Consider the following 16,650-nt stretch of genomic DNA (forward strand, 5'->3'; position numbering starts at 1 on the left):
AACAAGCGGGATATTCTACCTTCATTGTGGAACATGGGTCCCGAGTTGCTGCATGTGGGACCCAGTTCCCTGACCAAGGATCAATCCCAGGTCCCCTGCCTTGGGAGCATGATGGAGTCCCAGTCACTGGACCACTAGTGAGGTCCTGAGTCCTTTTAGTTTACATGGTGATGTAATTATTTGCATAGGCTCAGGAGGAATCTACCTTTCTCCTACCAGGATATAAATTAGATTAAAACAAATTTATAACTATCCATGCCAGAAATGTTTCATTTAACAGTACATCTCACTTAATTAGGCATGACAAACCCACAAGGAAGGAACAAGGATTACAGTTCCGTATGGGGAAACAAAGTTTCAAAGACCTCCCAGTAAACCATCCTGGTACCTCCTCTATGACTTGAAGGGAGTCTTACAGGGAGCACAGAATGTCGCTTTCTGAAGACCAACAGCACTGAGTTACTTGGGGAACTTGGAGTAAGACCATAGGTAATATGATCTTACCAATAGGCAAAATTGGTAGAGGCATACTGGACGGTCTTCTTGGTTCCGGATGGCTTATGACCTTGAAATAGGTGAACTCAAAGGGCAATAAAGATATTTTTGGTACTAGAGAAGTGATAAAAGAGATATGTGACTCTAGGGAATACATGAGATTAACTCTATTCCTACAATCATACAGTTCTAGCTTTATTAAAGATAAAACAAAAAGATCTTTATGTGTTCAAGAATGTTTTATATTCCTTGCTGCTACTGCTAAGTCGCTTCAGTCGTGTCCGACTCTGTGTGACCCCATAGACGGCAGCCCACCAGGCTCCCCCATCCCTGGGATTCTCCAGGCAAGAACACTGGAGTGGGTTGCCATTTCCTTCTCCAATGCATGAAAGTGAAAAGTCAAAGTGAAGTCAGTCAGTCGTGTCTGACTCTTAGTGACCCCATGGACTGCAGCCTACCAGGCTCCTCTGCCCATGGGATTTTCCAGGCAAGAGCACTGGAGTGGGGTGCCATTGCCTTCTCTGAACAATACTGATGGCACATCAAAAAAACATGGGTCCAACATGTTGGGTCAAGTCTGCACTTTAACTGCACAGATACGATCATAGTTAAAGATTAAAAAAGTGAAACTGATATTGTTCACCTTAACCTATTCCTCTGTCGACTATTTACCAGGAAGATTTGCCAGTAAGTTTTCTAAAAGCTTTACATTTGAAGAAATAAAGTCATGAAATTTTGGGACCATCCTAAAGGTTTTCACCCTGACATAAGTCACACACAAGAGACATCGTATTTGTGGTGACTCAGACGGTAAGGAGTCTGCCTGCAATGCAGGTGACCCGGGTTCAATCCCTGGGTTGGGAAGATCCCCTGGAGAAGGGAATGGCAACCCACTCCAGTATTTTTGCCTGGAAAGTCCCATGAACAGAAGGAGCCTGGCAAGCTACAGTCCATGGGGTCGCCACGAGTTGGACACAACTGAGCGACTTCACTTTCTTTACTTTCTTTAATCAAAAGACAGAAATGTCTTTTGAAATCAAAGTTGATTAAACTATATGCAATGAGAATTATCGACTGCTGCATAATAACATGAACTATTAACATTTCCTTCTCTATATTCTATGAACCATTAGGTTGCTCTGAAAGCCAGTCTCTCTTGCACTGTGCTTTATTGCAAGTAAAGCACAACTCAACTCAGAGTTTGACATTTATTCAGGAGTCTTTTTTCTTTGACAAATCAAAATCAATAAAAATACTTAATATATTCATAATCCTGGCTAATAATGATAATAAAATAAGCTTATTATATGTGTGATGACTTTCAGCTTGACTTAATTCAACAAGTGACAGGTATCCTTACAAAGAACTACAATTTCATCAAAGCAGTCAATCCTGGGAAAGCATTTAACCACTGCTGGTGAAATATTTAGTTCCCTACAATATTATATATAATCCTTTAAAATTTTTTTCTGAAGAGCTTTGATGAGTAGGCTGTCCTCCACGTACACAAGCAATTACATCTCAAGGCACAGAATCCCCAAATTTACATAATAACAGTAGAGAGTTAGATGGTAAGAGGGGCCCTATTTCTCTCCACTTGGTTTCTTTTTCAGTCTCCTCCTTTCCTGTCTTCAGGAAAGACTTCTCCAGTGAGACAAGGAAGAAAGAAGGATGAGTTTACCCACTGGATTGAGTTTAAAAGCTGGAGAGAGAGGGCTTCCCCAATGGCTCAGTGGTAAAGAATCCACCTGCAACGCAGGAGACAAGGGTTCGATCCCTAGGTCGAGAAGATCCCCTGGAGGAGGAAATGGCAACCCACTCCAGTATTCTTGCCTGGGAAATCCCATGGACAGAGGAACCTGGTGGATCACAGTCCATGGAATTGCAGGAGTCGGACACGACTGAGCGACTAAACAACCAGTATTCTTGCCTGGGAAATCCCACGGACAGAGGAGCCTGGTGGGCTGTAGTCCATGGGGTCACAGAGTCGGACACGACTGAGCGTGAGCATGAAGAGAGACAAGCTAGCCTAGTTAAACAAACCTGCTTGACTTCTGTTTCCTGACTGAACTCTGGCTTGTACAGAAATTGGAATCAGGAGTGGAAGCCCAAAATACAGACCTCAAGACACTTTTATGTTGGCTTGATTTCATGCAGCAGCATCACTATTAATGGTGGTTGCCCATCGTTCAAGTATCTACTGAAGAAGTGCCTTAAGAGACCAAGCAGCTCCTTGGCACAGACCTTTCAGTTTGGAAGAAACAGTGACTACAAAGACTGGAAAAGCAAATCAAAATCACATGGAGACATCATCTCATACCTGTCAGAATGGTGATCATCAAAAAGAACACAAGTAACAAATGTTGGTGGGGATGTGGAGAAGAGGGAGCACTCCTAAACTATAGGTGGGAATGTAAACCGGCACAGTCACTGTGGAAAACAGAATGGGGGATTCTCAAAACACTGAAAACAGAACTGTGTTATGACCCAGCAATTCCTTCAGTCGTGTCCGACTCTGTGAGACCCCATAGATGGCAGCCCACCAGGCTGCCCCGTCCCTGGGATTCTCCAGGCAAGAACACTGGAGTGGGTTGCCATTTCCTTCTCCAATGTGTGAAAGTGAAAAGTGAAAGTGAAGTCGCTCAGTCATGTCCGACTCCCAGTGACCCCATGGACTGCAGCCTACCAGGCTCCTCTGTCCATGGGATTTTCCAGGCAAGAGTACTGGAGTCGGGTGCCATTGCCTTCTCCATAACAGGGTTAGATACTGAAATTCTCTGGGAGCACAAGTACAAAGTCTAATCCACAAAGCAAAACTTATACACAAAAATAACTGTCAAGTTTTTTTTTTTTTAATATACAATTGGTATAGATCTGGTATGTATTGGTAGAAATATGGAAAAATGTATTGGTAGAGATCTGGAAAAATCTGGGTGTGAACAGATTCTATGGGTATTAGACTAAGGAAAACAAAATGCAGCACCAGACTGGTGGTAGTTTAGTTGCTAAGTCATGTCCGACTCTTGGAACCCCAAGGACTATAGTCCATTAGGCTCCTCTGTCCATGGGATTTCCCAGGCAAAAACACTGGAGTGGGTAGCCATTCCTTTCTCCAGGGGATTGTCCCAACCCAGGGATCGGTTATATGAATCACTTGTGAAAGACTCAGGATATAAAGGTTAGTTTCTACAGCTGAAAAGAGCTGTAAGAGTTAACTTTGACTCCATGATGGTCCACATTTAATAACATTGCTGTTGTTGTTCAGCTGCTAAGTTGTATCCAACTCTTTGCTCTCACATGAACTGCAACACACCAGGCTCCTCTGTCCTCCACTCTCTCTGGGAGTTTGCTCAAACTCACGTCCATCGAGTCGGTGACGTCATCCAACCATCTCATCCTCTGTCGCCCCTTCTCCTTCTGCCCTCAATCTTCTTTTCCAGTTAGCCAGCTCTTGGCATCAGGTAGCCAAAGTACTGGAACTTCAGCTTCAGCATCAGTCCTTCCAATGAATATTCAGGGATGATTTTCTTTAGGATTGACGGGTTTGATCTTGCTGTCCAAAGGATCCTCAGAGTCTTCTCCCAACACCACAATTCAAAAGCATCAGTTCTTCAGCACTCAGCCTTCTTTGTGGTTGGCTCTCACATCCATACATGACCAGTTGAAAAACCATAGCTTTGACTATATGGACTTTTGTCGGCAAAGTGATGTCTCTGCTTTTTAATATGCTGTCTTGGTTTGTCATGGCTTTCCTCCCAAAGAGCAAGCATCTTTTAATTTTAAGGCTGCAGTCACTGTCTGCAGTGATTTTAGAGCCCAAGAAAATAAAATCTGTCACTGTTTCCAATTTTCCCCCTTCTATTTGCCATGAAGTGAAGGAAACTGATGCCATGATCTTAGTTTTTTGAATGTTGAGTTTTAAGACAGCTTTTTCACTTTCCTCTTTCACCCTCATCAAGAGGCTCTTTAGTTCCTCTTTACTTTCTGCCTTTAGAGTGATATCATCTACATATCTGAGGTTACTGACATTTCTCCCAGCAATCTTGATTCCAGCTTGTGATTCATCCAGCCTGGCATTTCGCATGATGTGCTCTGCATAGAAGTTAAATAAGCAGGGTGACAATATACAGCCTTGTCATACTCCTCTCCCAGTTTTGAACCAGTCAGTTGTACCATGTAAGGTTCTAATTGTTGCTTCTTGTCCTGCATACAGGTTTTTAAAGAGACAGGTAAAGTGGTCTGATAGTCCCATTTCATTAAGAAGATTCTACAGTTTGTTATGATGCACACAGTCAAAGGCTTTCTTGTCGTCAATGAAGCAGAAGGAGATGTTTTTCTGGAACTCCCTTGCTTTCTCCATGATCCAAGGAAAGTTAGCAATTTGATCTCTGGTTTTTCTGTCTCTTAGAAACCCAGCTTGTACATCTGGAAATTCTCAGTTCATGTACTGCTGAAGCCTAGCTTAATGGATTTGAGCATTACCTTGCTAGCATGTGAAATGAGCACAATTACATGGAGTCTCAACATTCTTTGCCATTGCCCTTCTTTGGGACTGGAATGAAAACTGACCTTTTCCAGTCCTGTGGCCACTGCTGAGTTTTCCAAATTTGCTGATATACTGAGGGCAGCACTTTAACAGCATCATCTTTTAAGATTTTAAATAGCTCAGCTAATAAAATAGTAGTAGTAGTAGTGTTAGTTGCTCAGTTGTGTCCAACTCTTTGTGATCCCATGAACTGTAGCCTGCCAAGCTCCTCTGTCCATGGGATTCTCCAGGCAAGAATACTGGAGTGGATTGCCATTCCCTTCTCCAGAGGATCTTCCCGACCCAGGGATCAAACCCTGGTCTCCTGCATGGCAGGCAGATTCTTTACCATCTGAACTACAGAGGCCACAACTTCTCATGGCATAATGTAGAGTCAAGAATCCAAAGGTTTAAGGAAGTAGAAATGTTGGAGTGATCTATAATGGCAATTTCCACACACAATCCCTCCACCACCACACCCCCAAGAGGGCCCAGCAGATATTTCTTCAGTGAAGCACCAACCTGCTTATTATATGGGCAAGAGGTCAGTAGTGTAGCCCTTTATTAGTCTGCCAGTCATAAAATTCACTGTGTTGCTACAATGTAAGAACTCCCTATTTTCTTTCTCCAGCCCCTTATTTATTTCCTTTATGGTGCTTACCACAAACTGCAATTATTTGTCTTTTTTGGGTTTTATTATTTTTTCCTATTTTTTTCTGTATCCTCCACTTACGTATCATTCCACGAGCACAACGACTGCATATACCTTGTTCACTACTGTATCCTGACTGCCTAACATATACCTGGTACACAGGCATTCAATACAGATCTGCTGAAGGCATAAACAGAGTCAGTCTGTCTTTGCCAACATTAAATTCTGGGCCTTCCTTCTTCTGGAATACATACGTTCGGGAAAATATGATCCCCTCACAGATGATTTACATCTGAGTTGAAAACTTGTACAAACTTATAAATCTCCTCTGTGTATTTATTTTTTCAGCCTAGAACAGATGACCTGGTTTGTTGATATCACCTCTCCCAGTAAATTTATATTATGCCCAGAAAAATATTTTTCAAAATTTTCAAGAACTAAAAAAAATTTTTTGCTCACAATAAAGGTCATTTCAGTGCCTTCACAATCTGTTTCTGCATGAAAAATGTTTGAACAGGATCCTGCCTTTTTCCAGAATCACATTTCTGCCCACAGTCAGGTGTCACCTCATATCACAAGTTAACAAAATTCTCAAATGCCATTAAAGTATATCTTCTGACTCATGGGGCAACTTTTGTACAGCCTGGAGCACTTGCTGTGAGTGTCATGAGAAAGCTTTTCTTGCTTCTGTGTCAAATAGAGGGTGGAGTCATTCATAGTATAGCATTTCAAAATTCAATGTTCCGTTTAATCAAAAGCTTCTATTTTCAGCCTGTGAACGTTTATTTCTAGCAACTACTAAGTGCTTTCACTAACAGGTTTACATACACTCCCCACAAACATACACACAATGTTTTATCACTGTAAGAGTTATTACACACAGTTAACTACAAGTGACTAAGTAAGAAGCAGCACTAAGATCCAGGCAGTATGTTGACATCACCTACTGCATGAAGTAACTACCTCCAGCTCCTTAGTGTCACAGGAGCACGCCTCAATTCCAATTCACACCTCAGCAAAACTGCAAGATTCTGTATGTCTTGGACCTTCAAGGTTGCATTTACACGGTTGAAACTTTGAAAGTTAAAATCCTTAAATACCAAAGACGTATTGGATATCTCACTTTTGCAAAGATCTGTGCCCTCAACAGGGCTTTAAAATTTTTTTAATATACTTTATATTACAAAGATCTGTTTTTCACCAAAAGTGTCTCAACGTGTAATTTGTCCAAAAGGACCAGCTATGGTCTGAGTAGAAATAATAACAAAATATACACCTCACAAGGTTGCTTGAAGGATCAAAGAGGATAATACATGTGAGAGAATAAATAAATAATAACATACTACATAAATGTTAGTAGTAGACAGCAATGTTAATAATAATATGGTATATACAAACTTACATAATGTTATATGTCAATTATATCTCAATAAAGCTGGGAAAACAGAAAAATACAGTAGAAATCTTTTCTCTTCTGAAAGAATTAGGGCAGTTTTTTAGCTGGATACTCAGAGAAGTCAGTTAAAGCAAGGAATTCTAGAAAATGATAAGCACACATAACCATTTTGATGGGTTCTAAATGTAAGTTATAAATTACTTACACCATGAGTAAGTACAATTCATTCACCAATTCTCTGTGTAGGGGACCAAGTCCTTATCTGAATTTAGATCTGCAGTCTGGAATTCCAGTCTTTCTTACATATACAACACCCCCACACCCAGAACGCATTATCTATAATTGCAGTTTCAGTTCTTAATGCAGCAAAAACTTCAACACATATGAAACAGTCCAAACCGTTTTTCCCCCAATAGTTTGCATTTTTCTTGTTTTCCCCTAAGTTAACAGGCAATTTCTAAAAGAACTTGCTTTTCTCACTTTTTTTCAGAGCATTCAACTTGGTTATCGTGCTCACCCTTTTACACTAGTAACTCATCAGTGTACAGAATGCTTAATAACAAATGCACCCGGCATCAGTCTAAAAACAAATAAAACTGACTGTTAACAGGTAAACCATTAGACCCATAGGAATAAAAGTACACAAGCATTATACTGAGAAGCCTACCAGCCACAAACAGCATATTAGGAAGATGAGTTAACACATTGTACCAAGGAAATGCACAGCATTGGTTTAACCATCTGGTTGGTTAACGAGATGTCAGATGAAAAGAGTTTTTGCCATATTATAATTTAGGTCTCAAGCACAGTTGTCTAAGAAAAAAGTCCAAAATAGTTTCTCTCTCACGTGTATATATGCTAGCCTTTTGCATTTTTCCTCAGTCGTATATGATATACATTTAAAGACAGTGAAGTCAGGGACTTCCTTGGTGGTCCAGTGGTTAAGACTCTGTACTTCCACTGCAGGGGGTGCAGGTTCCACCCCTGGTTGGGGAACTAAGACCCCACATGCCACATCGCATGGCCAGTAAATAAAGACATTGAAGTCAAAGAGCAAAAAAACAAAAATGTTAGAATAATTAAAAGGAGCAACAGAAAAAGAATGCAGATGTTTAAGGAGAACATAATCAGAGAATCTGATTCTTCACAAAAGAACTTAAATGAGTCAGTAAAATACATTTTAAGCAACTTATAATGGTACTACATTAATTTGAAAAAATCGATCCACCTTTGAAACACCCCATTAACAGCAAAAAAATAAAACAAAAAAAAACAAAACAAAAAAAGAAGCTTTATGAACCATAAATAAATATGTTAATGCTAGATATCTGCTTGAAAACATTAAATTTAGGCTACCTGTACTCCTTTTGTGAAGGGTATATAAGGGGAAGGGTGATGTGAAGACTTACTTATCTCACTGGAAACCTGGTTCAGTTTGTCCTGTGATCTGCTGATAAGGACAATTTTCATTCCACGCTCTGCTAACTGAAACAATAAAAGAAGACACTGAACAGCTGAATCACATCTGTGTGTTTCACTTTAAAATGTAAATTAGATATAGTCTCATTTTAAGAAAATCTGACCCACAGATAATTCAAGTTAAGAAACAAATACAACCCCGAGTGTAATGAATGGGCAAACCAAAATGAAGACTTTACAAAAAGATTCCCCAAAGAACTATCTTTCTCAGTCAAGCAGTGTATAAAAGTCAATGGGTTTTAGAAAAAGGAAGACTTTTATTTTGTACCTGTCCATACTTAATTTTTTTAATCATAAGTATCTATTACTTCTTTAATTTAAAAATTAGCTTTAAAAGTTTTTGTCTTAGACTGGGTAGATGAAGACTGTAGAACTGGCAAAGGAAACCACAGTTAAAATGTTGGGGATGCATAAAAATAGAATCAATTTTAAAGTTTTTATTTAAATACTATACTTTATGGACTACAAAGGCAAACTAAGACAGTTAATTGGATGACTTAATAAAGCATTTCCTGAGGAGTACCTTCCGTGTACTTCCCCAGCGCTGTATAAGTACTGCACAAAATGAATAAGATTTTCAGGAACGTGGTTTCTACCCCCAGACACCCATAAATATAGGGGCAGAAGAAAAAACACTGATATACACAGAATTTTTAGTGAACTACTACAGACAGTATATAAATGAGAATAAATTATGTGCTTTGAACTATAAATGATTTAGTAAACTAATTTTCCAGTCCTAAATCCTAAAGTCAGCTTTTATTAAGTAAAAAAGTGGTATAGCAAATGAGAAGATATGGAACATTTTTTTATAAAAAATAATTAAGATTGGTAATAACTTGCTGAATTAATCTCTTATAAAAACACTATAAAAAAAACCCCATGAATATATACCGAGAGTTCTTTTTTTTTTTAATTAATGGAGAGAGGAAGAACAAGGAAAAGATCCTATCTATAGAAAAACGGCATCTAATATAATTGTAAAAGGAAAGATACCATTTAAAAATCACCATTTTAAAACTACCCTAGTGATAACTAGGCAAAAATCAGCAACAGATGCTGCGGTGGAAGATTGTTGAGAAATGAGGTATGCATACAAAGAATCATCCTACAGATTCCTCATTAACTACAAAGGGGGAAAAGGTACTTTTATAATAGAAAATTATGGTAGAGAGCATCTTAATACATGATTTATCTCAACATAATCAATAAAGGAACGAATGGACTTCTTGTGGCTCCTGATAAGATAAACTCAAAAGAATACAGTACCACCTGTGTAACATTCCTGCTAAAAAATGTTTATCACCTGTGCAGCGTTTCTGCTAAAAAAATTTAACTTGAACCGCATCATGAGGAACTGAGCAACTGAGCACACACGTACACAATCACGAGGAAACAATCAGACAAATCCAACTGAGTAATCTACAAAACAACGGGCCTGGATTTTTTCCAAAATGCCACTGTTATAAAAGAAAAAAGGCAAAAAAGCTGGCTGGGGCGGGGAGGGGGCTGCGAGGAAGGGCGCTAGGGAGCTCTCCTTGTCAAGAAATATGACATCTAGATGCAACGCATAATCTTTAAATGGATTCTGGAATACAAAAAGCTCTATAAAAGGCACTATTGGGATAACGGGGAAACTTGCATATGGAGTGTATATTGTACAGTAGTATGGTGTCAAGTTAAATTTCCTATCCCATGTGTGATCACTGGACTGTAGTTACAAGAGTGAACATTCTAGTTTTCAGAAGCTTCATGCTGAAATCTTTAAGGGTGAGTTGTTACAATGTCTGTAAGTCCCAAATGATCCCACCAAATTACAATGATAAAGTGAAACGGCAAAATGTTAACAACTGGTGAATCCTGATGAAAGGTGTATGAGTGCTTGCTATATTCTTCTTGAAACTTTTCTGTAGATTTTGCATTAAAAACAGAAGGCTGAGAAACCAAAGGATTTTTTTAAAAAAACGCTTTTGAAAGGATAAATGAGAGAGTCAATGGATTGACCAGGATCTCCACCACAATCAGACAATATCTCAGGATATCGGTGCCTCTGTGGAACCAGGACTGCATGCCTTAACAGCATGGCCAATGCTTCTGGCCTGTACAGTTTTGTTCGAACTATTATGATGTCCTCCCCTTGGGTTACATTACAGACAACTGGAATCCTCTGAGGGTGTCTGTCAATATCTGTCAGTCACAGTCCTTCTTGTGAAAACGATACCATGGGCTAGTCTGCAGATTTAATCACTCTCTAATATTTTATCTACCTTTTGGAAAATAATCCAAAGCAATTAACTTTAAAGACTGAGAATGGTCCATAGTTACACAATATAAAATAAAATTACACTAAAATGTTCACAATTCCAACTAACCAGGACAAAACGTTTTACACACATTATGCCCCAAAAGTTGTTTTAAAGTTGTGTTTAAGCATAGTGTTGCTAACAAGGTGGAAACAAAGTACCTCTATTATATTGTATAATGCTCTATTGGTGCTTTTAACTTCAAAATCAAAATTACTGTAAGAGAGCATTCTATATTTGTTCTTATATTTTTATACCAAAAGAAGTCTTGAAAATTACTTACCTTTTCTGCATATGATTTTCCAATTCCATCAGTACTACCTGTGACAACTGAGAGAAGAAAAAAGTAACAGTTTAGTTTCAGAATCACGATGTAAAACTGATCATAGTTAAGACCCACCAATTAGACACAAAAGGGCCTGTGTGATATAGCTGACCCTTGAACCACATGGCTTTGAACACCAAGGGTCCATGTATATGCGAATTTTTTCCAGTAAATACATAGTACAGTACTACACGATCCAAGGTTGGTTGAATCCACAGATATGAAACCTCAGAAGCAAAATTTCAAGATACTGAGAGCCAACTGTCAGGTTATACTTTGATTTTGAACTGCATGGAGGGTCCGTGACCCTAACCGACCGTGCTGCTGACGGGTCAACTATACTTTTGATGTAAAAGATGGAGCAGTTACCAGTGGTTCAATATTAGGAATGAATACCCAGCACAAAGCTAAAAATAAAAAAACTGCATTTCTAAGGGCTGACGAGGATGTAAAGCAACTACAACTCTCATACAATGCTGGTGGCACTATAAATTGACACAATCATTTTGGAAAAATGACTTTGCATTACGTCCAGAAATAAATGTGCCTACCTATGACCTAACAATTTCCAAGAGGTAATAAAAACATCATGTCTATCAAAACAATGTCCATGGTAGCTTTATTGATGCACAGTTGTGCAAATATTAAACTACGAGAGAATGAGTAAGTAAATTAAGGTATAATTACACAACAGAATACTAAATAGCAATTTTTTAATAAAAGAACTATTAATACATGCAAAAGATGAACAGATCTCTCAGACATTGCTGCTGGTGCTGCTGCTAAGTCGCTTCAGTCATGTCTGACTCTGTGTGACCCCATAGACGGCGGCCCACCAGGTTCCCCCATCCCTGGGATTCTCCGGGCAAGAACACTGGAGGGGGTTGCCATTTCCTTCTCCAATGCATGAAAGGGAAAAGTGAAAGTGAAGTCGCTCAGTCGTGTCCGACTCTTCTCGACCCCATGCTCTGCAGCCTACCAGGCTCCTCTGCCCATGGGATTTTCCAGGCAAGAGTACTGGAGTAGGGTGCCATTGCCTTCTCCATCTCAGACATTATATTGAGCCAAAAAATCCTGAAATAAAAGTGTACAAGCTGTTTTGATTCCATTTATCCAATTCCAAAAAGGGAAAAACTAATCTATAATGATAGAAGTTAGAATACTGGCTACTCCTGGGTAATGGGGTAGATGACAGGGAAAAGGCATTAAGGGAATCTTCAGGATGTAGGAAATATTCTATATCTTGATGTGTATGTGTGTATGTAAAAATGCATGGAGCTGTACAATTAAGTACACATTCTGCCTATTATCGGAGAAGGCAATGGCACCCTACTCCAGTACTCTTTAAAGCTCTAAAACCTTATGTAGCATAAACATTTGAAAATGATAACGGTTCAGACCACACCATGGTATCTTACCTCTAAAATACTGGAATCACGTTTATTAACAAATTCATAGCATGGTTGTGAGTAGCATCCCGAAATGGGCTTCCCTATGGCTCAGACGGTAAAGAACCTGCCTGCAGTGCAGGAGACCTGGGTCTTAATCCCTGGGTCAGGAAGATCCCCTGGAGAAGGGAATGGTTATCCACTCCAGTATTTTTGCCTGAAGAATTCCATGGACAGAGGAGCCTGGTGGTCTACAGTCCACAGGGTCACAAAGAGTTGGACATGACTCAGCAACTAACACTTTCCCTACTTTTACTATTCAGAAATATGGCAAACATATCTAAATTCTTCCTAGTCATATCTTTCATAATCATATATGAAATAATAAAACAGGTTATGAAATCATATCTATGTCTGTCTCCATCTCTGTCTCTCCCCCTCTATCAGCTCTCTGCTTAACCGCTCAGTCATGTCCAACCCTTTGTGACTCCATGGACTGTAGCCCACCAGGCTCCTCCATCCATGGAATTCTCCAGGCAAGAGTACTGGAGTGGGTTGCCATTTTCTATCTACTCTATCAGCTTCTGTTTTTCTCCCTCTGCCTCCCTCCTTCTCCCCTCCCTGGCATCTGTTGAATACATTAGATCATACATTTAACTTAAGGACTTCCCTGGTGGCTCAAGCAGTAAAGCGTCTGTCTACAAAAGGGAGACCTGGGTTCGATCCCTGGGTCGGGAAGATTCCCCTGGAGAAGGAAATGGCAATCCACTCCAGTACTACTGCCTGGAAAATCCCATGGACAGAGGAGCCTGGTAGGCTACAGTCCGTGGGGTCACAAAGAGTCGGACACGACTGAGCGACTTCACTTCACTTTTAACTTAACCAGCCTGTCACTGGCTGATTGCATCCTCCTGATGTCATTTAACATGTTCATCTGTCCACTAATAGTTAGGTGATCAAATGCAGGTTTAATTTTTTGGGTAAGAATACTTTATAAGCAATAGTACATACTTCTATCAGGAGGCACATGTTTGCTAATTTTGCTTTTTGTTACATAAGCAGCCAATGATGTTCACCACTGAGATACATTATTTAATTAGACTGCAAAATGGTGATACTTCCATAAGCCTCTTATCCTTCTCCATCAGAGGGCAGACAGAATGAAAACCACAATCACAGAAAACTAAACGAACTGATCACATGGACCACAGTCTTTTCTAACTCAATGAAACTACAAGCCAGGCCATGTAGGGCCACCCAAGACGGATGGGTCATGGTGGACAGCTCTGACAATATGTGGTCCACTGAAAAAGGGAATGGCAAACCATTTCAGTAGCCTTGCCTTGAGAATGCTATGAACAGTATGAAAAGGCAAAAAGATAGGACAGTGAAAGATGAGCTCCCCAGGTTGGTAGGTGCCCAATATGCTATTGGAGATGAGAAGAGAAATAACTCCAGAAAGAATGAAGAGATGGAGCCAAAGCAAAAACAACACCCAGTTGTGGATGTGACTGGTGATGGAAGTAAAGTCTGATGCTGTAAAGAGCAATACTGCATAGGAACCTAGATTGCTAGGTCCATGAATCAAGGCAAATTGAAAGTGGTCAAACAGGATATGGCAAGAGTGAATACTGACATTTTAGGAATCAGTGAACTAAAATGGACCGGAATGGGTGAATTTAACTCTGATGATCATTATATCTATTACTGTGGGCAAGAATTCCCTAGAAGAAATGGAGTAACTATCATAATCAACAAAAGAGTCCATAATGCAGTACTTGGATATGATCTCAAAAATGACAGAATGATCTCTATTCATTTCCAAGGCAAACCATTCAATATCACAGTAATCCAAGTCTATGCCCTGACCAATAATGCTAAAGAAGCTGAAGTTGAACGGTTGTATGAAGACCTATAAAACTTTCTAGAAATAACACCCAAAAAAGATGTCCTTTTCATTACAAGGGACTGGAATGAAAAAGTAGCAAGTCAGGAGGTACCTAGAGTAACAGGCAACTTTGGCCTTGGAGTATGAAACGAAGCAGGGCAAAGGCTAACAGAGTTTTGTCAGAGAGTGTGCTGGTAATAGCAAATACCCTTTTCCAACATAAGAGAAGACTCTATACATGGACATGACCAGATGGTCAATACTGAAACCAGATTGATTATATTCTTTGCAGCCAAAAATGGAGAAGCTCTATACAGCCAGCAAAAACAAGACCAGGAGCTGACTATGGCTCAGATCATGAACTCCTTATTGCCAAATTCAGACTTAAATTGAAGAAAGTAGGGAAAACCACCAGGTATGACCTAAATCAAATCCCTTATGACTATACAGTGGATGTGAGAAATAGATTCAAGGAATTAGATCTGATAGAGTGCTGGAAGAACTATGGACAGAGGTTTGTGACATTGTAAAGGAGGCAGTGATCAAGACCATCCTCCAGAAAAAGAAATGCAGAAAGGCAAAATGGTTGTCTGAGGAGGCCTTACAAAGAGCTGAGAAAAGAAGAGAAGCTAAAGGCAAAGGAGAAAAGAAAGATATACCCATTTGAATGCAGACCTCCAAAGAATAGCAAGGAGAGATAAGAAAGCCTTCCTCAGTGATCAGTGCAAAGAAATAGAGGAAAACAACAGAATGGGAAAGACTAGATAGAGATCTCTTCAAGAAAAGTAGAGATACCAAGGGAATATTTCATGCAAAGATGGGCTCAATAAAGGACAGAAATGGTATGGACCTAACAGAAGCAGAAGATATTAAGAAGAGGTGGCAAGAATACACAGAAGAACTCTAGAAAAAAGATCAAGACCCAGATAACCACGACGGTGTGATCACGCACCTAGAGCCAGACAATCCTGGAATGACATCCTGGGCCTTAGAAAGCATCACTACGAACAAAGCTAGTGGAGGTGATGGAATTCCAGTTGAGCAATTTCAAATCCTGAAAGATGATGCTGTGAAAGTGCTGCACTCAATATGCCAGCAAATTTGGAAAACTCAGCAGTGGCCACAGGACTGGAAAAAGTCAGTTTTCATTCCAATCACAAAGAAAGGCAATGCCAAAGAATGCTCAAACTACTGCACAATTGCACTCATCTCACACACCAGTAAAGTAATGCTCAAAATTCTCCAAGCCAGGCTTCAGCAATACATGAATCGGGAAATTCCAGATGTTCAAGCTGGATTTAGAAAAGGCAGAGGAACCAGAGATCAAATTGCCAACATCCGCTGGATCATGGAAAAAGCAAGAGAGTTCCAGAAAAACATTTACTTCTGCTTATTGACTACGCCAAAGCCTTTGACTGTGTGGATCATAACAAACTGTGGAAAATTCTTCAAGAGGTGGGAATACCAGACCACCTGACCTGTCTCCTGAGAAGTCTATGCAGGTCAAGAACCAACAGTTAGAACTGGACATGGAACAACAGACTGGTTCCAAATAGGAAAAGGAGTACATCAAGGCTGTATATTGTCACCCTGCTTATTTAACTTACATGCAGAGTACATCATGAGAGATGCTGGGCTGGATGAAGCACAAGCTGGAATCAAGACTGCCAGAAGAAATATCAATAAACCTCAGATATGCAGATGACACCACCCTTATGGCAGAAAGCGAAGAAGAATTAAAGAGCCTCTAGATCAAAGTGAAAAAGGAGAGTGAAAAAGTTGGCTTAAAACTCAACATTCAGCAAACTAAGATCATGTCATCCAGTCCCATCACTTCATGGCAAATAGATGGGCAAACAATGGAAACAGTGACAGACTTTATTTTGGGGGGCTCCAAAATCACTGCAGATGGTGACTGCAGCCATGAAATTAAAAGATGCTTACTCCTTGGAAGAAAAGCCATGACCAACTTAGACAGCATATTAAAAAACAGAGACATTACTTTGCCAACAAAGGTCCGTCTAGTCAAAGCTATGGTTTTTCCAGTAATCGTGTATGGATGTGAGAGTTGAACCGTAAAGAAAGCTGAGTGCTGAAGAATTAATGCTTTTGAGCTATACTGTTAGAGAAGACTTGAGAGTCCCTTGGACTGCAAGGAGATCAAACCAGTCAAACCTAAAGGAAATCAGTCCATGAATA

The 16,650-nt window shown here is 39.8% G+C and overlaps 1 protein-coding gene across 1 annotated transcript in view; it reads right to left on the reverse strand.

Annotated features, from left to right (window-relative positions):
- Positions 1-16,650, reverse strand: part of HSD17B12 (hydroxysteroid 17-beta dehydrogenase 12) — a 179,042-nt gene that overhangs the window by 97,795 nt on the left and 64,597 nt on the right. The window contains exons 2-3 of the mRNA XM_027562615.1: positions 11,134-11,180; positions 8,478-8,553 (exon numbers count right to left, since the gene is read on the reverse strand). Of these exons, the coding sequence (XP_027418416.1) occupies positions 8,478-8,553; positions 11,134-11,180 (123 nt within the window). The remainder of the gene's footprint in view (positions 1-8,477; positions 8,554-11,133; positions 11,181-16,650) is intronic.

The sequence above is a fragment of the Bos indicus x Bos taurus genome, chromosome 15, assembly GCF_003369695.1.
Source record: "Bos indicus x Bos taurus breed Angus x Brahman F1 hybrid chromosome 15, Bos_hybrid_MaternalHap_v2.0, whole genome shotgun sequence".
NCBI lineage: Eukaryota > Metazoa > Chordata > Mammalia > Artiodactyla > Bovidae > Bos > Bos indicus x Bos taurus.